The following is a 26,960-nucleotide window of genomic DNA, read 5'->3' on the forward strand; positions in this document are numbered from 1 at the left end:
CATCAGCACTCACTCCAATCACACAAACACCCATGAATTAGGTTACTTGGCGTAAGCCCGTACCTCTTTCAAATAAAACCGACCTCAGGTCGAGAACACAAAATCTTTGAGATAAAAATAATAACAATAATAATAATAATATATTATTTGTCTATATAGGTATACAGGTCTTTTAGATATTACAAGAAGGTGCTTTATATTCCACCCTTATGGGCATACAAATATTTATCGTCATAACCTAAGGATAAATTACTACATAATTATTTATTTATTCAAGTCTGATAACAAAAAAATATATATTCTCCAAAACAAGACTGAATTAAATATTCATGTCGGCTAAAAATTCATTAATAGAATAATAACATTTTTCAATAAAAAAATCTTAAATTCTTTGTTGCGGACGGCGAATAAATAGTCTTTAAGTTATGATTGTAAATTGTTTTTTAAATGCGTAAATTGTTAATTAGTTAAGGTTTATAATTCATTATGTACAATTGTATTAGAAATAAGTTATTCTATGTAAATAAATAAAGGAAAATAAAGATACACATAGGATAGAAAGAGAGGGATATGATTGAGCGAGATAGCGTGCTAGAAAGAGAGGGCTATAGGAAGTGAGCGAGACGGGAATAAAAGCGACTGCTGCGTTAGCCCCCCGTCGGTTGTAACACTCACTTTGCCACTTAAGGTGGCTAAAAATAGGGTCCGGCGAGGAATGCGTTTGAACGCCAGACCGAGCAGCCCTGCCTGCGCGCGCTCTAGTGTTTCCTAACCCAGAATTTTCTCTGGCCTTTCGGCCGGCTCTCGCCTACTCGATTTTATCGATAGCGGTCCGTGCTTTGTTTATTGCCAATTTATTGGGAATAAACAAAACTCACGTCCCGACGCGTTTGAGTTGGTGGATACCTAACGGTGCCAACGAAACCAACTAGCGTTGACCCGGTGCGCTCTCAGACCGAGAGGTCTGAGAGCAAACCGGCAGACCCGATCCCACTGCACTTGGGCTATCCCAAGGGTGACGGTAGCAGTTACTTTCCCTTAGGGGTAATTGCATTTCCCTCCCTCTCCCCGTTAGCTCCCTGCCTCGGCGGGGAGGCATCCCTGGTTACCATGGCCTACATGGTAACCGATAGATTCTTCGAGGCTCTGTCCTCTCTACTGAGCAGGAAGCTCAATATCCCCTTCGACGCTGTCGAACTCCGCTCCCTGTGTGAGCCCATCAAGAAGGTAACGGATCCCCTGTCCGTTACCGACTCACCCGCATCCCCTGATGCCACCCCTAGACACGAGATGGACTATGACACCATCTCGCTTAAGCGCCCCGCTTCCTCCGACGACTCGTCGGAGAGCACTTTGATTTCCGCCGCCTCCTCCGACGACGACCAGGGTTTCACCCCTGTCAAGTCGAAGAAGACGAACAAAAAACGACCCGTCAAACGCGTCGCTAAGGCGATAAGTGAGACTTCCTCCGAGGCCTCTACAGAAGCCTCCCCAGCCCCAGTGGCCCCCGCACTGGCCCCCTCGCCAAAAGCCTCCACCGAGCCCCAGAGCTCAAACCCCGCGGCTGTTAAGCCCCCTAAGCCAGCCACACGCTGCGAACCGGCGCTTGCCAAGTGCAAACCGCCTCCTTTCATCTTCTTTAGGGACAAGTCAAAATGGTCCGACTTCTCCAAAACCCTAGTGGAACGTAAAGTCCACTACACCAAAGCACACAACCTTCGCGATTCTATTCGCATATCGTGCCCCACCACAGATGACTTCAGGAGCCTGATAAGGCTCCTAACCCAACTGCAACTCCCGTACCACACGTACGCTCTTGAAGAAGACCGCAAGATAAAAGCGGTCCTTAGGGGTCTCCCCTATGAACTTCCCACCGACGAGATCCAAACAGATCTCGTTAACCACGTTTTCCCCGTAGAAGGTGTACACAAGTTGTACAACTGCAACGGGATCAAATACCCCTTAGCCCTGGTCATACTGGCCAAGACCCCTTCCTCCAAGGACATATTCAAGGAGAAAGAGCTCACGATCTGTGGGCTATCCCAAATTAATTTGGAACCACCTAACAAGCGTGGTTACCCTGCTCAGTGCCACCACTGCCAGCTTTACGGCCATGCAGCGGCTAACTGCACTGCTCCCCACAGGTGCGTAAAGTGCCTCGAACCCCACGCCACACGGGAGTGCAAGAGAACTCGTGAAGACGAGTCCCCTCCTGCCTGCGTGTTGTGCACCACTTCCGGTCACCCGGCTAACTACCGTGGATGCCCGAAAGCCCCCGTCCCGCTCAAAAGAAGGCTGCCAAAAAGCAGCCCTCCGAAGCAGGCCCACCCCCGGTCAATTCGACCAATTTCCCGCGGTTAGGGGCCTCCAAAACCCCAACCGCTCCCATGAGTTGGAGGAAAGACGCACCCGCGACTGCCCCAACAACCCCGGCCCCTAAGGCCACACCCACTCCCCACCCAAGATGCATCGGTAAGAGACCATATCATGTTCCTTGTCGATTGCGTTAAGGGCGTGGACCTCGACGAGATCAAACTCGTCTCCCTAAGGATGCGTAACGCCAGCCAGGCGGAGCGCATCGCTATCTACTCTGAACACCTAGCGTTGTTCAAATCCATTCAATGAGTAACGTTCATACTCAACCCCTTCACCCCGGTCGTCAAAAACCTAAAGGCGTTTCGCTTATCTCCTTCAATGCACGAGGTCTAAAACCTTGCATTCCCGAACTCAAAGAGTTCGTCCGCAACAAGGATGTCGACCTGTTGCTTGTTCAGGAAACTTTCCTCAAACCCTCCCTTAAAGGCGTAAGTCTCCCCTCTTACGCGCTTGTACGTAATGACAGAGCCGACGACCGTCGTGGCGGAGGCACTGCCATCTACTACAAGAGATCTTTCCATTGCACCCCTCTGGAAACACCCAAGCTCACCAATATGGAAGCCACCGTATGCAAATTAGGCATGACAGGCCGCCGTCCCTGATCATAGCCTCAATTTATCTCCCCGCCCAAAAAATCCCTCTCCAAAGCGACTTGGAGGCCCTCCTCTCGCTCGGAGACTCTGTCGTACTATTTGGAGATTTCAATTGTAAACATACCGTTTGGAACAGTCGTCTGACTAATTCCAACGGTAAGAAACTCTTAGCCATTTCCCGCGCACTGGACTTTGATATCTTCTCTCCAATAGCGCCAACCCACTACCCCGATCGGGAAGACCAAGAACCCGACGTTCTAGATTTCGCCCTCCTCAAAGGCGTCGCGCTCAATACAAGAGCAATCGAAACATTGAACGATCTGGGCTCAGATCATCGCCCAGTCTCTCTCCAGTTAGGTCCCTATGATCCAACTCCCCATACTTCCTCGAAAACCTTCACTAACTGGGAAGGGTATGAGAAATCTCTCACCTCGGCCATAGAGGCCCCCTATTCACCGTATGCTATTCCCCCAGGCTACCTTGTTAGCACGGACAAAATAGACAGTACGGTCAACTCACTCACCCAGCTAGTTCAGACTTCTCTTCGTGACAACGCTAAGGTGGTAGAGGTCCAGAACCGCAAACTACCTCGCGATGTCACGAAGCTTATCCAAACGAAAAACGCAGCCCTCAGATGGGCCGCTAAGTATCCAACCCCTGTCCTTAGGAGGCGCGCTAACGCCCTCCAAAGGAAAGTCAGATCCCGGCTAGCCGAACTGAGGGACTCCAACTGGAACTCTCTCATGGAGGATATCCAACCTTCTCATGAGGCATTCTACAAAATCACTAGACGATTTCGTACCGAAGCCTTCTCTAGCACTCCCCCTCTCACGCGTCCCGACGGCAGCATAGCCTTCGAGGACACTGAGAAGGCCGAATGCTTCGCAGATAGAATCGCTGCGCAGTACTCCCCCAGCACTCAACCGTGCGACCCTATCCACATTAATAAGGTGGAGGAAGAGGAACTTAAAAAGAGCTCTCTCCCTGTCACCTCTGCTCCCATCATAATCACTTCAGACGAGGTCCGGACCGTCATCCGCGGTCTGAAACCTCGTAAAGCCCCAGGTGCGGATGGTATCTCCAACCTGGCGCTTAAACACTTCCCTGAGCAGGTATTGACCCTTCTGGTCATTATCTTCAATGCCTGCCTCGATCTCAGCTTCTTTCTAACAGCCTGGAAAACAGCAACAGTCATCGGTATTCCCAAACCTGGGAAACCGAGCCATATTCCCTCCAACCACCGCCCCATAAGCCTCCTCAATGCAATGGGCAAGATTTTCGAACGGGTGATCCTCGTTCATATAAGAGGGCACCTCTTTCCAACAGATGCTCCCCCACTTATCATTCCTCACCAATTCGGCTTTCGCCACCAGCACTCGTGCCCCCAACAAGTACACCGCATTGTCGAGTACATCACAAGCGGGTTTTATCCAAGACGTAATAAGACATTAGCAGTCTTCTTCGACGTTGCCAAGGCTTTTGACAAAGTCTGGCATGGAGGACTGGTATACAAGCTATACCAATCTAGTCTTCCTGATCGCCTAGTCCGCATCGTGGCTTCCTACCATCAGGACAGAACCTTCCGCTTCAGGCACGAAGGTGTCCTTTCATCACCACGCCCCATAACAGCCGGAGTCCCTCAAGGCTCAGTGCTCGCTCCTACTTTATTCATATCGTACTCCAACGATATTCCCATCCCTAAAAATGGTGTGCAGCTTTCACTCTTCGCCGATGACACCGCTCTTTACATCCAAGGGCAAAAGGAGTCATCTATCCTCGCCAAACTCCAACGCTCGGTCAACGAGTTAGGAGATTGGTTTAGGAAATGGCGCATCGAAGTCAATGCGGAGAAAAGCTCTGCAATGCGGTTCGATCACAAACGCAGGCGCATACTCGACCTGCCCTCCGTCAAATTACTAGGGGCCCCCATTCCATGGAGGCCCACAGTAAAATACCTAGGAGTTACCCTAGACCCGTGCCTCGCCTTTAGACCCCACGTCACTAAGGTCACCCATACCGCCCGCTCTTACATGAGCCGCCTCAACTCCATTATTGGTAGAAACAGCAAGTTGTCAGCCAGGAATAAGCGAACGCTGTATAAGGTTTGCATTCGACCGGTGTTAATTTACGCCTCTCCAGTCTTCGCTCACGCGAATCCCACCATCCTAGACAAACTCCAGGTTATACAAAATCTCTTTTGTCGTCGGGCTCTTAATGCCCCCTGGTACGTCAGGAACGCCGACCTTCACCGCGACCTGGAGCTCGCTCCAATGCAACAAGTCCTTAAACAATTCTCTGAAGCGTTCTTCACCCGCTCAGAAAATCATCCTAACCCCCTTATCAAGGGTGCAGCAGACTACGCTGCCCCTCTTCCTACACGTCATAATTGCCGTCGGCCAAGAAATATCTTGACCGACGCTCCTAACAAACTCTCCACAGATGTGGAGAATCTTCTGGCCGCCCACAGGGGCGAACAACTTTCCATTGATAATGGTCTTCCCGACGATTCTAGTCGTATTCATGATACGCTGACACCTTCTGTGTCAGCTATCCAGCGGTCGCTCTCTAGGGAGCGCCGCTAGCACCTCTCGTTCCTCAACGAGAGGTCGCTGTCCGATGTCGGCTGTACGGTCCCCTAGGACGAAGCCTTTAAAGGAGACTTTTTAGTGGGTATGGTCCTCCCTTCAGGAGGTCCTTTCACAAGCCCCACTCGACGCAGGCACTGGCCGTCGCGGCCTGTATGTGCTTGGACGCATTTTTACTCCTCCCTCTCCGTTGAGGGTCAGCCCAATTTTCCACCTATCATCTGGGCACCAAAAAAAAAAAAAAAGGGTCCGGCACGCTCCGGAAAATAGAAGAATTTGTAATATGGTCAAGATAAGAAAATACAACAGGAAGATTGAAATTGGAGTTTTTATTTGCAAACCCGTACTCAACATTGGTCCTTCGATCGGCGGATACAGAAAAAAGAAGCAACCAGCGCGTCTACAATGAACACACGAAGCAAGAAGACCCACTCCGCGTCCGGCATCGGCAAATCGGAGCACCCTCCGCCAGGTGGGCGGGGGCTGTTCCACCGTATATATGAAGAATCGCCGAGATCGCCATCGACCGCAGTCATCGCCGGGACGCCCGCCGGAACATCCGTCGGGGGGAACCCGCTAGGAAGGGTTCTCGAGCACTCACCTGTACGCAGCACCGCACACCCCGAGCACCCCACGCCGCAAGAGATACCGTCGCGCTCCAAGTCGCCTATATGCCGGCCCACGTCTCCGGCATATAACGCGGCGCCCAGTATGCGTTCGCATCGTTCGTCGGTCAGCGTCGCGGCACGAGTTAGGCTAGTCGAATACGAAGCGGAAAAGGAGCTAGCTGAATTAGAAGAAAGAAGAATACAACTAAAGAAGACGCTAGTAAAGAAGCGGCTAGAAGCGGAAATCTCTGCGATCGAAGCGGAAGAGGGGGGGGGAAACTATCTGCGACCAAGAAAGAATACACGACTGGGTGAACAAGAGCCACGAACACGCCGGAGCGCAAGTACACAGGGAACAGGAGGTCCTACCTCCCCCGTTAGAAGTACGGGGGGAGGAACGGCCTCGGCAGATGGGAAGGGGCATCGAACAATTAGCAAACGCCTTAGAGAAGATGATGCACGTACGACCCTCCCAGCATTCTCCGGGTCCGTCATGGAGTGGATACCCTTCAAAGCAGCAGTTGAAGATTCGACGCGCCTCTACAAATTCAGCGCCACAGAAAATTTATTGCGGCTTCGAAACAGTCTACGTGGGGAAGCGAGAGAGACAGTGCTCTCTCAACTATACACGGCGACTCACCCGGACAGCATAATGAAGACGCTAGAAATGAAATACGGTCGATCTGAATATATCTTCAATAAAGCAATGGAAGAACTGAAGAGACTCCCGAAGGTCGGTGTTCGGCGTGTTAAGGTCGCGTTCCGTTTAACGGGATTAAATTTAATAAAAACGCGTGTGTACTCTTTGCTCATTTATTCCGAACTGAACTGTCAAATGAAAAGATGCATCTTTATACATTCCGCCCACCAAAAACATAGTTTTTTTAGATAAATATATATAAGTTTGTAATATAAATTTTAAAGAAAACTAGTGGACTGTAAAACACAAATGAATAACACTTATACATATTTTAAACAATACATAGATTGATAATTCAGATACATAGTTAAACTCCGCCCACCATGCGGATAATATTATAACTCTTAAACGTTACCTTTCTACAACATCTTAAAAGAAATATTACATAATCTAATTTATGTACTACTTTTACATTCATTATAGTCATTCTCAATACTGTCCGTCTTACACAATATGCCAATTTTACTAAGTGGACGCTTATATACACCATTTTTTGATTGAACTGAAACGACACGAGTAATGTTATCAGGTCCAGGAAATTTATTGATAATCTTGCCTAAAATCCATTTAGCTGGCGGAACATTATCATCCTTTAATACAACTACATCACCCACATTCGGGTCTGTTTGTTTAGTTCTCCACTTGTATCTTTGATTCAAACCTACTAAATATTCTTTTGACCATCTGTTCCAAAAATCTCGTACAATTTTCTGTGTTAATCTCCATCTATCTAAATTTGTAACTGTGTGGTTACCTTTAATGTTTTCGTCAGCCAAATTGATTAAAGGTTCGCCAATTAGAAAATGGCCTGGCGTGAGTGGGAGAGGGTCATGCGTGTTATCATCGAGTATACTAATAGGACGCGAATTAAGACAAGCTTCTACTTGTGTAAGTATTGTGGATAGCTCTTCATATGTCAATGTATGTGTACCTATTACCTTGTATAAGTGTGTCTTAGTACTTCTCACTCCCGCTTCCCACAGTCCTCCAAAGTTTGGTGCATGCGGAGGAATGAAGTGCCAAGTAGTTCCTTCCAATGTGAGCGCTTGTGCTATTTCATTAGGAAGAGAAGATTGGCATCTATCAAACATCTCTTTCAATAACTTAGCGGCACCAACAAAGTTGGTACCATTGTCACTATACAAATCCTTGCAGTGACCTCGTCTAGCAGTGAATCGTCTAAATGCAGCTAAAAAACCTTTTGCAGACAAATCAGTTACGGCTTCTAAATGTACTGCACGGGTCACCATACAAATAAATAGACATATATAGCCTTTGTAAGATTTGGCTCCTCTGCCTGGGGAAAATCTTATATTGATTGGCCCTGCATAATCTACTCCAGAGGATGTAAAAGGTTTAATCTCACTTTTGGAATCTGCCCCATCAGTTGACAGTTACGTTGCATTGCATACCTCTTGCAAATAACACAATTTCGAAACACACTTTTAACTTGGCTTTTACCCCTTATAATCCAGTATTTTGATCTTAATAAATTTAACATGATCTGTGGGCCTCCGTGCATAGTTTTATAATGAGCATCCAAAATTAAAAGCTTGCTAACCAATCATCCCAATCAAGACATTCTTTCATAATTTTTGGATGAATACCTTGGCTTTAATCACAATGGGCGCTATCCAACCTAAAGGGTCATATAATCTTGCTACATCTGAAACAACTTGCCTTTTAGTGTATCCTATATTTTCCGGTAAAGTTATTATGTACTCAAAACTATCTTCTTCTCTATTCCATCCTACACCAAGAACTTTTATCGGGTTATTTAATTTTAATGCAAAAGATTGAATATTTTTCTCATCATCCTGCTTATCTATATGTTTTAAAAATTGATTATCATTACTGCTCCATTTTTGTAGCTCGAATCCACCACACTTCATCATTTCCTTCATTTGCTCGTAGATTATAATAGCTTCTTCTGTAGTTTCACACCCTGTCATCATATCATCTATATAAAAATCATTTTTCGTTATTTTTGCGGCCATTGGATACTTGCACTTTTCATCGTCGGCGAGCTGATGTATAGTTCTCACTGCTAAGTATGGAGCACAAGCGGTGCCAAAGGTGAGTCGTAGCAGCTTATAGTTCTGAATAAGATCATTTGTGTGAAATCTCCATACAATTCTTTAAAAGTTTGTATCTTCCTCAGCTACTCGCACCATTCTGTACATTTTAACAATATCCGCAATGATAACGATTTTATGAAGTCGCCATCTCAGTAAAATGTGCCTTAAATCTTGTTGAATCTTAGGCCCTACAAGTAATTCATCATTCAAAGAATTACTGTTACTTCCCTTAATGGATGCGTCAAACACAACTCTAACTTTTGTTGTACTTTTATCTTCTCTCACCACACAATGGTGTGGGAGGTAAACCGCTTCAGTCTCATCTTTATCTATGACAAGTATCATGTGATTCATTGTTAAATATTCTTGTATTACTTTATTGTACTCACATCTAAGCTCTTTATTTTTTGATAGGCGTTTTTCCAATAAATGTAGTCTTTTAATTGCTATCTCCCTTGAATTATTATATTTGCATTGTAGGTCTTCTGTTGAGAAGGGTAATTTAACAATATATCTTCCTTCTTCATCTCTTGTGGTAGTTTCTTGATAGTATTCTTCGCACCTTTTCTCAGTCTTTGTAAGCTCTTTCTCTATAATATTAGGCTCATTTTCCATCTCCCAAAATTGTTTCAGTATATCATCTTCGTTTGACATCTTTAAGTGCATACTAATAACATTATTTACTGATTCATATTTCCGTGAAACTTGTCCCGATAGCACCCAACCAAATAATGTATTTTGTGCAATTATATTACTCGTAGGATGTTTAATAATTCCATCAAGCAAAATCTCGCTGTAAACCTCCGCTCCTAATAATAAGTCAATCTTACCTGGTATTGTGTATGTGTCATCAGCCAATGGTAAATTTGCAATTTCTATCCACTTTGGAGGCTTAAGATTGGTTGTTGGTAGAACAGAGGTTAAGGAATTCAAAACAAATGCATCAATATTAACTAAAATATTAGAATCATGACAGGATTCTATAGCAAAAGATACCATGTATTTAATTTTGGTATGACCGTCTCCCAAACCTGACACATAACCATTCACTGGCTGACGTGAAAGTCCTAATAATTGAACAGTAGCTTCTGTGATAAATGAGGCTTGAGAGCCTTGATCAATTAATGCTCTAATCACATACTTGCATTTATTTTTACTACAAACTTTAACTTTAGCAGTTGCCAATAAAACAGAATTAACATTTCTCCTTGACAAGTTAACTACCACATGACCTGCGTCAGGTACACTTGATTGTAATTTTAAAGGTGACTTACTTGAATCAGGGATCTCGCATGGGGTGGTTACCTTGTCGAAGTATAGCATTGTATGATGTCTTCGTCCACATTTTCTACAATTCACTGATTGACGACATTTAATAACAGCATGGGTGGGCGCTAAACAATTAAAGCATAACTTATTATTCTGAACAAAATCTTGCCTATCTTTAACCGCCAATGAACTGAATTGTTTACAATGATATATGCAATGATCTTCGTTGCACATTGCACATTTTATTGTAGATTTACTCTGATTTGATACATGGAATACTTTAGGCTTAGTTACACTAGACTTTATGTTAGGCACTGAACGCACTGAATTTAAATCTATCATCTCTAATGACCGAAATCTAGATTCTAAATAGTCTCTTAGTTCTGACCAGGAAGCTAACTTATCGTTCACACCACTCACTTGCTGCTCCCACTGTTTTATAGACTCATTATCTAACTTTGACAACACTATATAAACTATGATTACATCCCAGCTATCAGTTTTAATGCCCATGTTCGTCAACGATAATAAACATGATGAGGTTGTATCTAATAGATTCTTCACTGCACCAGCTGACTCAACGTTTATCTTCTTTTGTGAAAATAATGTTCGCAGTACTGAATTACAATTATAGCGTTTATTATTATAACGCCGCACTAATTGATCCCATGCGTCTTCATAGTTTAACTGTGTTGTTGAGAAATTACACAGCAATAAATGAGGCTCGCCCGAGAGATTACTTTTTAAATATTGTAATTTTTGCACCGGAGATAATCCTTTGTTTTCATGCACTAAAGACCTAAACATATCATAAAACGTTTGCCACTCTTCATATTTGCCCGTAAACGTTGGCAGCTGAACACGTGGTAATTTAACCTCATTCGTCACATCACAATCTGATTGGATTACTCTCGATGTTGACGGAGTATGTTGACTAGACGTAGAAACTTGTAAAGACTCCATCAAGGTAGTCTTATATTGTATGTAATACTCTTCAAATATATCGTACAAGTCGTCCGTAAAATATGAGCAACTTTCCGTGTCACTCTTTGAAGCCCTCATTGTTAACGCCTTATGTCCTTCTCGAAAATCCTTCCAACACTGTTCAGCTATTTGTAAACGGGTCTCGATATATCCTTGTTTAATCCGCTCTTTAGGGGTTTTCTTGAAGTTCTTTTCAGCCTTTTTCATGGTTTCGAATAAATCCTGTTGTACGTTAATGTAACTCGTTAGTTTCTCCATCTCGGTACTAATCTATGATCTCGATGTATAAAACTGAATCCCGTTTGGTAATTAATGCTTCGCTCAACGTATGTTTAGTGTTTTATAACTCACAACTCGTAAATACGTATAAAACGAAGAAGCGCAATAAAAATCACCGCGATGGCCGCCGTATTGACCTTTGCCTTTCTTTCTCGCGGCTGTCGATTCCGGTTTGTAATAACTCGTACGTCACGTCCGGCTCGATAATGGACCAAATGTTCGGCGTGTTAAGGTCGCGTTCCGTTTAACGGGATTAAATTTAATAAAAACGCGTGTGTACTCTTTGCTCATTTATTCCGAACTGAACTGTCAAATGAAAAGATGCATCTTTATACAGTCGGCGACTCCAGCAGCGAATTGAATGAATTGGCCATCAAGTTACAGAACGTCGTCTACACTATGAAGAGTGTGGACCACCGTGGTTATCTACGAAATCTATTACTGATAAGGGATGTAATGGAGAAGCTAAACCCTCACCTGGTGAGCAAATGGCCGGAATACGCGGCGATCAACGAAGGGAAGATTGCATACAGCGACGAAATTACAGTACTATCGGAGTTCCTGATGGGTGAAGCAGACAGGGTACTACGCTACACGCATACGGCGAGGAACAGCGCTCCGGGGCTTCTCAGAGGTGAGAGGCCAGTAAGGAGGACAGCACCTCGGGAGAAGGTCTATTCTACGAGTGAATCGACGCGTGAAGAGCGAGCAACTAGCTGTCTACGATGCCAGTCTACAAGTCATCACACTCCGAAGTGCCCTCAGCTGAAGGAACTCACCATCAACGACAGGTGGAATTGGGCGAAGGAACAGCGGTTATGCTTCAAATGCATGACACGAAGACACAGTAGAACCACATGTAGAGCGAAGCCGTGCGGAGTCGACGGGTGAAGCATGCAGCATCACGCCATCCTAAACAAGACTGCAGAGCCCGCCAGGAGGGTGGAGACTTCTGAGTGCACAGATCAGGGTGCACCCGCAGCGGTCATGAGCGTCACATCAAAGGTAGCACCAAGAGCGGTGCTATTGAAGACATGTGAAGTAAAACTCAACGGTCCACGGGGGGAGATAAGGACGCACGCCCTCCTGGACGAGGGGTCTACAGTAACCCTTATAGATGAAGAATTGGCAAGTCAACTCACCAGCGGCGGACCGAACCAACCTCTAAACATAAGAGGTATCAATGAACAAAGAAGAATCGACAGCAAGGCGGTCAAGATTCAAATCAAAGGTCTACACGAACAAGAAGCATACTTCGTGACAGCCCGCACGGTGAAGGGACTTCAACTGCATCATCAGCGCGTACCTCAGAACCTGGAGCGGTATGCACACCTGCGAGTCTGCCTGGAGAAAATCAGCACGGGGGAAGCTCCGCCTCGCATACTAATAGGCACCGACAACTGGCACTTAATAGTGTCCCGACAGCTGCGCGCCGGCAAGAAGAACGAACCTGCCGCATCAAGAACGAAGCTGGGATGGGTTCTACATGGGTCGGTACCTAGGAGGTTCGTCTATCAGGACCAGGCGGCCGTACTTCACATCTGCACGGGCGACATACAGTTGCAAAAGCTCGTCGAGTCGCATTTCGACGTGGACTCGCTCGGCGTATCTAAGAAAGAGAAGATTAACAAGTACGACAAGAGAGCCAGCGACATCTTCGAAGCGACCGCCAGACGGAAGGACGGCCGCTTCGAAGTGGGTCTACCTTGGAAGACTGACAACCCCGCACTCCCCGACAGCTACGAGCAAGCATACAAGAGGTTACGCACATTGGAAAAGAAGATGGAAAATGAGCCCACATTCAAGAAGGAATACAGCGCTCAAGTGGCTAACCTGCTGAAGAAGGGTTACGCAGAAGCATGCGACGGCAACGAAGAAAGAATTCTCCCTGTACTTACGCATATTTTTAACGAATCCTTATCCTTAAGTACTTTCCCAACGGCGTGGAAAGAGGCTCACATTATCCCTCTTCCCAAGATTACTTCTCCTTCAATGCTATCTCATTTTCGACCTATCTCCATCTTACCTTACCTTTCCAAAGTCTTTGAGCACATAGTTCATACTCAGTTATCTTCCTTTCTAACCTCTAATAAGTCTCTCAACTCTTTCCAATCTGGTTTTCGGCAAAACCACAGTACTTCTACAGCTCTGTTGAAAGTAACTGAAGACATACGCTGGGCCGTAGAGGATAGGCAACTCACTCTATTAGTCTTGCTGGATTTTAGCAATGCCTTTTCTTCAGTAGACTTCGATATTCTTTTAGGAATTCTCCAATCCATTAATATTTCTTCAATCACTATCTCATGGTTTGACTCATATCTTCGGGGCCGCTCGCAACGTGTTCGTGTGGACAATTCTTTCTCGGACTCATATGAACTGCATGCGGGTGTGCCTCAGGGTGGCGTTCTCTCTCCATTACTCTTCTCATTGTTTATCAATTCTATCACTTCTGTAATTTCTTGTAAATATCATCTTTACGCTGACGATTTGCAATTGTACCATCATTTCAACGCTGCAGAATCTGACTTGGCCATCACCACCATGAACGATAACATACGTCGTGTGGTTGAATGGTCCAAGTCCTTTGGTCTCCGGGTTAACCCACTTAAGACGCAGGCCATTATAATTGGTAGTAGGCATGCTCGCAGCCTCATAGATTATTCAACTTTGGCCTCAGTAAATGTTGATGGTTCACTTATACCTTATAGCGAAACAGTGAAGGATCTCGGGCTCTTAATTAATTCCACTTTATCTTGGAATGCTCACGTCAATGAAGTCAGTCGTAGGGTGCACTATTCCCTTCATTCAATAAAATGCCTCCAAGGTGTATTGCCCTTGAAAACTAAAATTACTCTAGCTCAGACTCTAATTCAACCTATCATAGATTACGCTGACGCCTGCTATCTGGATGCTACAGAGGAGCTACTAAACAAACTTGAGCGCTTGCAAAACCTATGCATTCGATTTATTTTTGGCATTCGTAAGTATGACCATGTTTCTCATCTTCGCAAGGATCTCAAGTGGCTCCCAATCCGCCTTCGTAGAAACACTAGAATTTTATGTTTGCTATTTAATATCCTTAACAGCACAACATCCCCAACTTACCTGCGAGAGCGTTTCTCCTATGCACGTCCCTCTATTGCTCCTTGTAGGACACACCGCAAAACTCTCCTTCGTTTCCCGCCTCATAAAACCAGTTCCTATTCCAAATCCTTCACTGTTCATGCAGTCAGACTGTGGAATTCGCTTCCACCAAACATAAGAGAGTCTAAGAACATATCTATTTTTAAAAAGAGAGTAAAAGACCACTACTTCTCATTAGCAAGATGAGTAATTAGCTAAATCATTATATATTTTTTATTGTTATATTTGTATTACAATAATATGTATTACACCGTTATCTTTATATAACTATATCTATATATGTATGTAATGTATGATTAAAATATATATTATAACATATATTTATTCAGTCTCGTGCACGCATATCCACCATTTGTTAACCCATCTCCTTTTACAGGTCTGCTGGAAGATATTTCGTTAGGAATAAGCAGTACCTTTGCACGATATTCTATTTATAAGTTTTTTTATTAATTATCTATGTGTGCATAAATAAAATAAATAAATAAATAAATAAATAAAGAAGTAACGTCAAGTGGTACTTACCTCACTTCGCGGTTGTCAACATTAACAAGCCAAACAAGATACGAACGGTATTCGATCCCCTGGGCCTCGTAAGCCAGTACACGATCACCGGGAAGATACTGCTACAGCAACTATGGGTCAAGAAGGTCGGCTGGGATGAAGAGCTACCTAGGGAGGAAGCCGAAGAGTTCCATCAATGGGTCGCCGGACTACAAGACATCTCGAACTTGGCCTTACCACGTTGCTACAGCCGCGACATGACTCCGAGCTCAGAGCTACAGCTGCACATGTTCAACGACGCGAGTGAACAGGCCTACGCGACCACGGCCTATTGGAGGATCACCCATAAGGATGGCACCGTGGAAGTCGTACAAGTCATGGGCAAGGCTAAGGTGGCGCCGTTGAAGTTACTCACGATTCCCAGGCTGGAGTTACAGGCAGCACTCATAGGAGCGCGTATGGCGAGCACCATCCTGAAGGAACACGAATGGAAACCAGGACGAGTCTACTACTGGACGGACTCCAAGACGGTACTTCATTGGATAAGGAACGATAAGAAGAAGTACACACCGTTCGTGGCGCATCGACTGGCGGAAATAGGCGAGCTGTCCCAGGTGGAAGATTGGCGATGGGTGCCCACGGCCGACAACGTAGCCGACGACGCAACGCGAATCGAGACGAAGAGGATCACTGGCGCCGACCGATGGTTCACCGGGCCGTCATTCCTGAGCTTACCAGAGGAGGAATTGCCTACCGAAGCTAGAAGCAGTGTCACTTCAGAAGAGGCGGCGTACACCATCACCACAGACGACATCACGGACCGCATGGGCTGCCTGCCGGACATAACGAGGTTCTCCGCCTACAGACGACTCATAAGGGCCACAGCGCTAGTTCAACTCTACGTACAGAAGCTGAGAACAAAGGACAGAAGCCTGCTGTTAGAAGTCTCCCACATACACGACGCCGAGCTGCGGTGGATACTACAAGCACAACAGGACTCTTTCGGCGAAGATCTACGTAGACTGCGGGCTGGACAGCACTTACACCGGCATAGTAAACTAGCGAAGTTGGACCCCGTCATCGAAGAAGGAACACTGAAGGCCCGAGGCAGAATAGGAGCCTCTAAGACGTCGACGCACTCGAACCGACCTATAATATTGGATGGAGGTCACCCCTTCACACGCCTACTAGTGATGGACTACCATCGAAACGCCGGACACGCTAACAACGAGAGGGTCGTAAACGAGCTGCGACAAAAATACGTTATATTCCGACTACGACCGACAGTAAGAAAAATGGCTAAGGAATGTCAATTTTGCAAAATAAGGAAAGCAACGCCGCAGACACCGCCACGAGGGGACTTACCAGAAGAGAGGACAAGTCCAGGGCATCGACCGTTCAACTACTGCGGCGTGGATTACTTCGGACCCCTAACAGTCACTATTGGGCGCCGACATGAAAAGAGATGGTGCGCACTGTTTACCTGCTTAACTACACGAGCAGTACGTTTGGAGTTGGTGTCATCGCTGTCGACCGACTCGGCAATTATGGCACTCCGAAGGATGGCCGCCAGAAGAGGATGGCCACAGGTGATCTTCTCAGACAACGCAACGAACTTCAGAGGTGCTGACATCGAGCTAAGAAACGCGTACCGGGCATGGGGTCCGGAGCTACATAACTTCTGTGTACAGTATGGAACCAGCTGGCGTTTCATCCCACCGGGGGCTCCGCACATGGGTGGGGCATGGGAGCGGCTCGTGCGGTCAGTCAAGACCGCGCTGAGCACCTCACTGAACGAGAAGTCACCCAAAGAAGAAGTCCTTCAAACGCTACTGGTGGAGGCCGAGTACTGCGTCAACGCTCGGCCACTCACGCACGTCTCCGTGGATCCCGCCGACTCAGAAGCACTAACACCCAACCACTTCCTGATTGGGTCGTCGACCGGGCTGCCGCTGACGGGACCCTGCGAGAAAGCCTGGAGAAAGGCACAGGCGCTGGCGGACCAGTTCTGGGGGCGGTGGGTCAAGGAGTACCTGCCGACGCTGATACCTCGAGGACAAGAGACAAGGGCATCACGACAACTACGGGTCGGTGACCTGGTCATCGTGGTCGACAACACGCTACCCCGCAACACATGGCCACGCGGCATCGTCGAGCGAGTGCACGAGGGACCCGACGGCATCATTCGCTCAGCGGACGTGAGGACCAGGGGAGGAGTCTTCAGGAGGCCCGTGGTGAAGCTCGCCGTCCTCCAGATAGGGAGGGCTACGACGGAGCTGCGCCGGGGGGAGGATGTTGCGGACGGCGAATAAATAGTCTTTAAGTTATGATTGTAAATTGTTTTTTAAATGCGTAAATTGTTAATTAGTTAAGGTTTATAATTCATTATGTACAATTGTATTAGAAATAAGTTATTCTATGTAAATAAATAAAGGAAAATAAAGATACACATAGGATAGAAAGAGAGGGATATGAATGAGCGAGATAGCGTGCTAGAAAGAGAGGGCTATAGGAAGTGAGCGAGACGGGAATAAAAGCGACTGCTGCGTTAGCCCCCCGTCGGTTGTAACACTCACTTGCCACTTAAGGTGGCTAAAAATAGGGTGCGGCACGCGGATCGCTGCATCTCGCGCCTTCACTCGTTCGTGTGATTCACCGTCTTCACCGCTGCTGATTTCTTTCTCTACCCACATATCGTTCGATATTCGGGAGAGAAAGAACCAGAAGATTTTCGTCTGAGGGGAGCATCTGCCGAAACCGCACCCGCGCCGCAACCCCTGTAAGGGGTGCGGCGCCCGCACAGCGAGGGCGAGATGAAGAAGCCCGCGGCTCAGTCGCGCCACCCCTGCCGAAGCGCGACTCATCGCGCGCCCGCGGTCGCTCCGGCATGCGCAGGAGCGAGACCGCGCGCGCCGCCAGCCGCGCCAGAAGCAGTGGCGAAACCACCCCGACGTCGGGGGTCCCTGCGCCGCCCACGCGCGGATCGGCGGAGACGCTCACTGATGTGCTGCGCGCTCCCCCATCCGCGCCGCGGCTGCCGGGACCCTCGCGCCCCATGACTCCCGCCCCGCCGCGCCCAGTCGGGCCCCGCGGGCCCGAAACAGCACGCCAAGGGTCGACGACGCCGACGCCGAAGCCGACGCCATCGCCTGTACAGGCAGCCGTCGCGCGTCCGTCGCACCCGGCGTTCCCGCCTCCCCGCATCACGCCGGCTAGCCCGGCGCAAGCGGCCGTAACCCCATCACCTCCCGGAGCTGACCGCCACATACCCCGGCCTGGTTGTCGGAGTTCTCTCCAGGCACCAGGCAGAAGTATGATGAGCTGGTTAGGTCGCAGCTCCTCCGGGAGGACACCACTCCGGACGAAGTCACGGATACCCTCCTTGACTTCGTTCTGGAGGCTACCCGAAAGAAGAAAGCCCCCGGACCGGAGGTAGCTGCGGTCCAAGACTTCTGGGATAGTTACCGCGCCGACCGGGCCCAGAGGCGTCGGAGAAGCCCAGAAGAGGACGCCGCAGCCGCCTCCAGGGTCATTAAACGCCCCACTATCCGGGATCCGCGGCTGAGAGGCCGGGTACTACGGATTTTTTCCGACCCAGGCCCTCGCCCGGAACCGGAACCGACCGCCACGACGAGCGACATGCCCACGCCGGCTTCCAGCTCCTTCGCTGCGGTGACCGCGGGCGCCACGCGCCCGCCACCAGTAGCCAGGGAGACCCCAGCAGCGCCGCGCGCCCCTGACGCCCGACGCCCCTCCAACATCCCGCAGGCCACTCAAAGGCCCGCGGCCCCTGCTAAGCGCACCGACCCGCAGAGAGCGTCGGGCGCAACGCAGCCCGCCGCCCAGCCCGCCGCCCAACCCGCCGCCCAGCCCGCCGCCCAGTCTGCCGCGACCGCGACTGCGACCACAAGCGCGCCACGAGCCGCGCCGCCTTAGCCGCGCGCCCTGTCGCCGCAACCGAGCACCAGTGCAGCCCAGGGAGCAGCAGCAGGATCGCCGACCACTGCAGCCCCCTCTGTCGGCCAGCAAGAGCCGCCTAAGTCACGCTTCCCTCCGCTCATCGTGGAGCAGCTCCCCAACTGGCACCACCATTTTAAGGTGCTAAAGGAGAAGTTGGGTCGAGCACCAAACGCGCGCCCCTTCGGGCAGGGAGTACGATTCTCCCCGAAGGAGATAGGTGAGTACCGGCTCCTGCAGTCATACCTCACCGACCTGGAAGCAAGGGAGAGAATCAGCTGGTTCACCTACTCCCTGCCTGCGGAGCAGAGCGTGAGGGTAGCCATCAGGGGGCTGCCCGCCGACACAGACCCGCAGGAGATCCAGGATGAGCTCCGCGAGTTGGGTACGTCCCTGAATACGTCCACGCCATCCGGGCCCGTGGAGGACGGCCCGGCTGCATTTTCCTCGCTATCATGAAGAGGACCGAGGACCTCCTGCCGGGCATATATGCAATCAGAGAGATGCTATGCATCAAGGTGGAGGCTTGGCGCGGCAAAAAGGGACCGCCCCAATGCCACCGGTGCCAGCAGTTTCGTCACAGTTCGCATAACTGTCATCGGCACTTGGCCTGCGTGCGCTGCGGCGAGCAGCACGCGGCCCATGAGTGCCCCAGGCCGCGCGAAGAACCGGCGACCTGCGCGAACTGTGGCGGACCGCATCCCGCCAACCACACATCCTGTCCGGTGTTTCGGCGGGAAGCGCGCAGTAAGCGCGCTGGCACGGTTGCCCTCTCTGCCAAGCCGGCAGAGATGAGACGAACGCAACCTTCGGTGGCTCCCGTTCTGCCGAGGACCGTGGAGGAGCAGCACGAGGGCTCCCTCATGGCCCCGGCCAACGGGCCAACGATTCGCGGGGCTCCAGTAAAGAGTCGGAGGAGGAGGGGGAAGAAGGCAAAGGCCGCCCCCTCGGCCGCCCCACCCGCACCTGCACCTGCTGCCAGGAGGCAGCCACGCAAGAAGACACCCGCTTCTACCCCCGCTCCTGCTCCCAGATCAGAGCGGAGCCAGGGGGCTAGCGAAGAGGCCTGCAGTAAACAGTTGAGGGTACTGCAGGACCTCACAAAGATGCTCAGCAAGTGATTACAGCTATGGGTGAGGGCCACGACACGGGGCCAGCTATCCGTAGCAGCATAGCGAGCATGTCCGCTCACTATGGATAGCAAGCCCCTGCGTATCCTATTTTGGAACGCCCGCGGCCTAAAGAAGAAGGCCGCGCTCTTCCGACTCCTCCTGCGGGAACAGGACATCGACGTGGCTTTGGTCTCCGAGACTCTCCTGTCCTCGTCGGACCTCTTCAAGACTCCAGGATACAACGTATACCGCCAGGACGAGTTTAACGACTCAGGTAGCCCTTACAGAGGGCTCTCGGTGCTCGTCCGTAGGAAGGTTATACACCAGCCCCTTCCAACCTAACATCTGGAGAGCATGCAGGCCCTCGGGATCGAGGTCTGCTTCGGCGACACCCCGCTCCGGATCTTCAGCGTATACCGCCCGCCGGGCGGCAGGTTAGTGCTGGCCGACGTCCACAAACTGCTGGACGCGCCGCATGCGACCATAGCCGCCGGCGACTGGAACGCAAAGCATCCGGGGTGGAACAGCCATACTGCGTGTCCCAACGGACGGCGCCTCTTCGATGACGCCGAGCGCTGTGGGTATGAGGTGAGGGGCCCAGAGTGCCCCACTCATTACCCAGATCGACAGACGCACGCGCCGGACGTCATCGACATAGCAGTACTCCGAGGACTAGGGGTACTGCCCGCACCTGAGTCGCTGCTAGACGGCATGGGGTCCGACCATGTTCCCGTCCTGCTGGTCCTGGGGAAGACACCTCTCAGAGTCTCGCCACCGAAGCCACGTCGAAAAACGGATTGGACTCTCTTCAAGGAGCAACTGGAGATCACCACACCAACTCGACCCATCTGCACGGGAGGAGACGTCGACCAACTCGCAGTCGACCTCACCGCCAGCATACGGGGCGCCTTGGACGCTAACACAACAGAGGTACCGGCGCATGGGAGATTACCCCCACTGCCGCCCCACATCCGTCAACTCATCGCCCACAAAAGGCGCCTCCAGAGGAGCTGGCAGAAGACGAGATGCCCGACGCAGAAGACTCTCCTCAACCGAGCCATAGAGAAGCTCAAGGTCGAGTTGGAAACGCATGCCACCGAGAGATGGGAGACCCGGTTAGGGGAGGCCTATGACGACTGGCCCTCCCTTCACAGACTCTGCCGCCAGATGTAGCGCTCCCCGGCCCCGGTCCGCCCCTTGTTGCATGCGGACGGTACGCCCCGATACCGGGCGGAAGATCGCGCAGAGAAAAAAACCCTCTGGCTACCACTCCAAGGACCTGCCTGATTCACAGGCAGCGGGAGCACTCCTCCTTAATAAGGCGAAGCCTTTGGAAGGATACCTTCAGGGCCAGCAAATGGCCCTGGAAGAAGAAAATCAGCTGTCCGGCACGCTCCGGAAAATAGAAGAATTTGTAATATGGTCAAGATAAGAAAATACAACAGGAAGATTGAAATTTGAGTTTTTATTTGCAAACTCAACATTCTTTTTTAAATTAATAATATCATTTCATTTATATTTCGGAGCTCAGAAGGAACTTTATTGTAAATTTTAGGTGCCAGGCTAAACACACTTTTTCTTAGCAAGGCTGTCTTGCAGGGTACGGTACATAATTTTGATTTATGTCTATTGTTTATTAAATAATTATTAAATATGTCAGAATTGTTTTTTATAAAAATCATTATTTCATAAATGTATAAGGCACGAAATGTCAATATTTTCAGATTTCTGAAATATTCAGAATTTCTGAAATATCAGTTCTTGGAATCCTCATGATAGCACGAATACATTTCTTTTGGGCTTTAAATACATCTTCTCGCCTTGTACAATTACCCCAAAACATTATGCCGTAGCGTAGATTTGAACATACATAGCCGTGATACACAGTCAAAAGAGCTTTTTCGTTAACAACTTTAGATAATATGTGCAAAGCATACGATGTTTGATTTAACTTTTTGCAAATATATTCAGAATGCGTTTTCCAGCTTAAGTCATAATCAATGTTTAAGGCCAAAAATTTTGCTGTCTTAGTTTCTTTAACATATTCACCGTTATGTTCAATGCTAAATGAGGGAATTAAAGGCTTACGTAGCTGAAAATTAACAAATTGAGTCTTTTTTTATTTATTATTAGATTATTACATTTAAGCCATTTAATTATTACATTAAGAGTTTCATTAATTTCAGTCTCATAATTATTAATATCTCTGCTACTAAATACCGCTGCTGTCATCGGCAAACAGAGTCATGGGAAAGTTTATGCTCTTTGGCGGAATTGGTGGTTCTTTATAGCCCATCGTAATCGTCTGTGGGCTTCAGTGGTCATTATTACAACACAGGAATTGCTTCGATTAGAATTAACTGAGGTAGGCAGGTATAAGTAGCTCGAGGAACGCGTGATAATTTTAGTGTCCGCACTGGCCGACCGCCAACAGTAAAGTCTAGTCTCGTCTCGCTCGCAAGCCCGGTCGGTTCCCACACCGGTGCATTCCAACACTCCATCGATATCGAGTGCCACTAGATGGCGCTAGCGCTCCGGAAGCGCCTCAGTACCGCCATTTCCGACACGGCTATCCTGCTAGCACACGCCCTCGTGTGTTGTGTGTGTTAACTTTGTTTAGCTCATGAACTTTACAATAACCTGAATCTTAATAGTCTTTAATCCAAAATCATAGCAAATCACAATACACAAATACCGCAGCCACGTACCATCAACATCATCAAAACCAATAAAGTTACAACCAAGTTTCCACAAACCCTCGAGTAAAGACCTCTAACGCCATGGCTCTCCAGCCGAAGAGCAATCACATTGCTCTCTCACATGTCTCAGTACGCATATCCATCTAGTGGGTCGCCCGTGTACACCACCCCTGCGGTTACACGATACGGTCTCCATGACCACGACCTCCGCCAGAGTTAAACGCACACCACGCACCCACGGACTACTTGAGTTGCCCCAAGAGATACCGATTTCTACCGGGCTACGACTACGAAATAACTACTGATACGGTCGAACACAATACGACCGATAGAGTAATTTACCCGAGTATTTTTTAACCAAATAAGTTTGAACATCGTCACCTTCAACGAGATCATCTTTACTTCAATTTCGACTGGTACATGGCCTTCTGGAATTTTTCTTAACCTATCGTGAGCAAATTTTTAGGTACGTTTACAAATCAAAGCTTTCAGCTTAAATGGACCTGTCAATTTCGGATTTAATTTTGTCAGATTTCTTTCTAATTTTTAGTCAAAACTAGTTCACTAATGTTAAATTTCGCTATTTTAAATTTACTTTTATCAAACCTACAATTTTCATAACTAGTAACTAGTCTATTTGAAATTCAAATCACATCTGTTCAAAATTGATTCACTTACTTAGAATGCTTGTTGAAAGTCAACAAACTACCACCGCTTCGGAAGGGGTTTCGCTATGGAGAAGAAACGGCGCAAGAAACTCCATACGTGTGCAAATTTGCATCTTTTTAAAAAGAAAATAATTTGTTGGAAAAAATAAAAAAAAGGTACGGCGGTCCAAATTGTGGCGTTGTGGCACACAAGAACTACGTGCCTGACTGACTTCGTCCACTCACTTTTAGTAGGTATCTGTAAACAAACTTCAATAAAATGTTAGAACACGGTCAATAATTTTTTTTTTTATTATTTAAGAGTAGCAGACGAGCATGCAGTCCACCTGATGTTAAGTGGCTACTACCGCTCATGGACATCTGTAATCAACCCGAGATAGGATTAGATATTTCTACCTGAGGTCGGCCACAGATGCGCCGCTACCCCTGAGGACTAAGCTGGAACGCCTCGGAAAAGTCTGTCTCCCTTACCACACCCTTCAAACCGGAACACAGCAGCGCCTAACACTGCTGTTATTATATATATATTAATAATATATACAGGGTGAATTTTTAAAACGGGCCTTCAGGGCCAAATCCGAAACTATAAGGATTAGCGAAAAATGCTGAAAGGAGTTACGAGGCCGATTTTGATAAAAACTAAAACTGCATCATTAGTTTTTTAAAATATTTTTTTCCTTAGCCGGGAATCGAACGAGTTCATTTTGAAAAAAAATGACACCTCTATATATATATATATATTAGGGTGGAGCGAAATTCCTTTTTTTTTATTTTTGGAAATGTAATAGTGTCGAAAAGATGTCTTGATGGTTAAAACAGTGTGTAAAATATTATTCTGATCAGATAACGGCAAGAGCATCCGCAAGGTCAATGAACTTTTAAAAATATACATTTTTTGTGTATACTTTGCAGATTAAAGCTGAAGGTGTCTATACTTTTTTTTAACATTTATTATATTTTATTCATTTTATTTTATAGAGTTTGATCTGCAGATCAAACCCAAATAGATCAGGTCAATTCAGGTCGCGGCTCACGGCGTTTCGTGAATCGTGAATGTTAGTTAGTCTTTAATTCATTATGCAATTTTAACTTTTAACTCCTAGGATGTAGAGTTTAATATCAAAAAAACTAGGTGGTGCGACATCTATTGGGGTTTTGTGAATATAGCTTATCGATGACAGTTAGATCAGTTAGACATAGATGGCGCTTATTTTAAGTGTAACTCAATGAGAATTCGTTTTAGTTCTAGCTTTCATCATAAGATGGCGTTTTTATTAAATGTATTCTTACTGGTAAATATCGACTGATCATTTTATTTACTTAGCAAAAGAAATAAATCCGATTTATAATCGTCAATATTATATATCAATAACTTTCTAACTGACTTTATTAACTAATAATAAAAAACATATTTAACTAATGTATTTCGGAATTGGTGGTTCTTTATCGCTCATCGTAATCTTCTGTGGGCTTCAGTGGTCATTATTACAACAAAGGAATTGCTCTGATTAGAATTAACTTAGGTAGGCAGGTATAAGTAGCTCGAGGAACGCGTGATAATTTTAGTGTCCGCACCGGCCGACCGCCAACACGGCCAACAGTAAAGTCTAGTCTCGTCTCGCTCGCAAGCCCGGTCGGTTCCCACACCGGCGCATTTCAACACTAACTTTATCGAGTGCCACTAGATGGCGCTAGCGCTCCGGAAGCGCCTCAGTACCGCGATTTCCGACATGTATGTTATTGTTGATCGTCGTGTTTGAACTCGAATGTTTTCTTATTTTCATAGGGCGTTTGTTAAAATGTGTGCAGTTCATAAAGTTTTAGTTTGTTGTTAATTTTTATAATGAATCAGACAATACGTGTGCAGTGTATGCGTTGATAACCTAATATACCAAACCCAACGTGAACAAGATGGCGTTACAGGTAACGTAGGGGTGTTGATTTCTTGTATTTCCATCCATCCATCCATCCATCAGCCTGTAATAGTCCACTGCTGGACATAGGCCTCCCCTAATCTACGCCACTCCGACCGGTCTTGAGCGATCTGGATCCAGCGGTTACCCGCCGTCCGCTTCAGGTCATCAGTCCACCTGGTCGGGGGCGTCCTGTACTCCTTTTGCCGAGACGTGGTCTCCATTCGAGGACCTTCCTACCCCATCGGTTATCCGTCCTACGAACTATGTGGCCAGCCCATTGCCACTTCAGCTTGCTTATTTTGAGAGCTATGTCGGTAACTTTCGTTCTCCTACGGATTTCCTTGTTACGGATTTTGTCGCGTAGGGAAATACCGAGCATAGCTCTCTCCATAGCTCGCTGAGCGACTTTGAGTCTTCGTATGAGGCTCACAGTGAAAGACCACGTCTCGGCACCGTACGTCATCACTGGCAACACACACTGCTCGAACATCTTCGACTTCAGGCTCTGAGGTATGTTGGATGAGAAGATGTTACGCAATTTCCCGAACGCTGCCCAGCCGAGTTGGATTCTACGAGTGACCTCTTTCTCGAAGTTGGACTTACCCATCTGGATTAACTGTCCCAGGTAAACGTATTCGTCAACAACTTCGAGTGTGGCGCCATCAACAACCACCGGTATGGGTGTGACATGGACGTTAAACATGATCTTCGTTTTGTCCATGTTCATCTTAAGACCCACCCGTTGAGAGGCATCACAGAGGTCATTGAGCATGGTATTGAGGTCCTCCAGCGACTCCGCCATGATGACGATATTGTCTGCGAATCGAAGGTGAGTGATATATTCGCCATCGATGTTGATGCCGAATCCTTTCCACTCTATCAGTTTGAATACGTTCCAGTGGAGCGGTAAACAGTTTCGGCGACAATACATCACCCTGTCTCACACCTCGCTGCACTTGGATGGGGTTCGTACTTCTGTCGTGTAATCGGATCGTCATTGAGGCTGCCTTATACATACACTTCAACACTTCGATGTATCGATAGTCAATCTGGCACCGCTGGAGTGACTCCAATACTGCCCATGTCTCGATAGAATCGAAGGCTTTCTCATAGTCCACATAAGCAACACACAACGGCAGATTGTACTCCTCGGACTTCTGTACAATCTGCCGCAGTGTGTGTATGTGGTCCATGGTACTAAAGCCTTTTCGAAAGCCGGCTTGTTCGGGAGGCTGGAAGTCGTCGAGCCTGCGAGCTATTCGGTTGTAAATGACCCTCGAGAACACCTTGTAGACGTGGCTCAAAGGCGCAATGGGCCTGTAGTTCTTCAACAAAGACCTATCGCCTTTTTTGAAGAACAGTACCACCACGCTTTTGCTCCACGCCTCCGGTGCTATACCCTGGCTAATGACGGAATCGAACAGCTGTTTGAGTGCTATTAAAATCGGTTTGCCACCTGCTTTTAGCAGTTCCGTAGTGATTCCGTCTTCG

General features: G+C 47.7%; 2 protein-coding genes across 2 annotated transcripts; both read left to right on the forward strand.

The window, feature by feature from the left end:
* The first annotated feature begins 12,366 nt into the window (after positions 1-12,366).
* Positions 12,367-14,808, forward strand: LOC140746760 (uncharacterized). Its single transcript, XM_073078857.1, has 2 exons — positions 12,367-12,907; positions 13,619-14,808. Exons 1-2 carry the CDS (start codon positions 12,367-12,369, stop codon positions 14,800-14,802), a joined length of 1,725 nt encoding a protein of 574 aa, XP_072934958.1. The 3' UTR covers positions 14,803-14,808.
* A 566-nt stretch (positions 14,809-15,374) lies between these two features.
* Positions 15,375-17,429, forward strand: LOC140746761 (uncharacterized). The gene is made up of 2 exons (XM_073078858.1): positions 15,375-16,355; positions 16,461-17,429. The coding sequence occupies exons 1-2, from the start codon at positions 15,375-15,377 to the stop codon at positions 17,427-17,429; spliced, it is 1,950 nt and encodes a 649-aa protein (XP_072934959.1).
* The last annotated feature ends 9,531 nt before the right edge of the window (positions 17,430-26,960 follow it).

This window comes from Epargyreus clarus, unplaced genomic scaffold (genome assembly GCF_041222505.1).
Source record: "Epargyreus clarus isolate Ecla_fem2 unplaced genomic scaffold, WU_Ecla_fem_2.2 ptg000013l, whole genome shotgun sequence".
Classification (NCBI taxonomy): domain Eukaryota; kingdom Metazoa; phylum Arthropoda; class Insecta; order Lepidoptera; family Hesperiidae; genus Epargyreus; species Epargyreus clarus.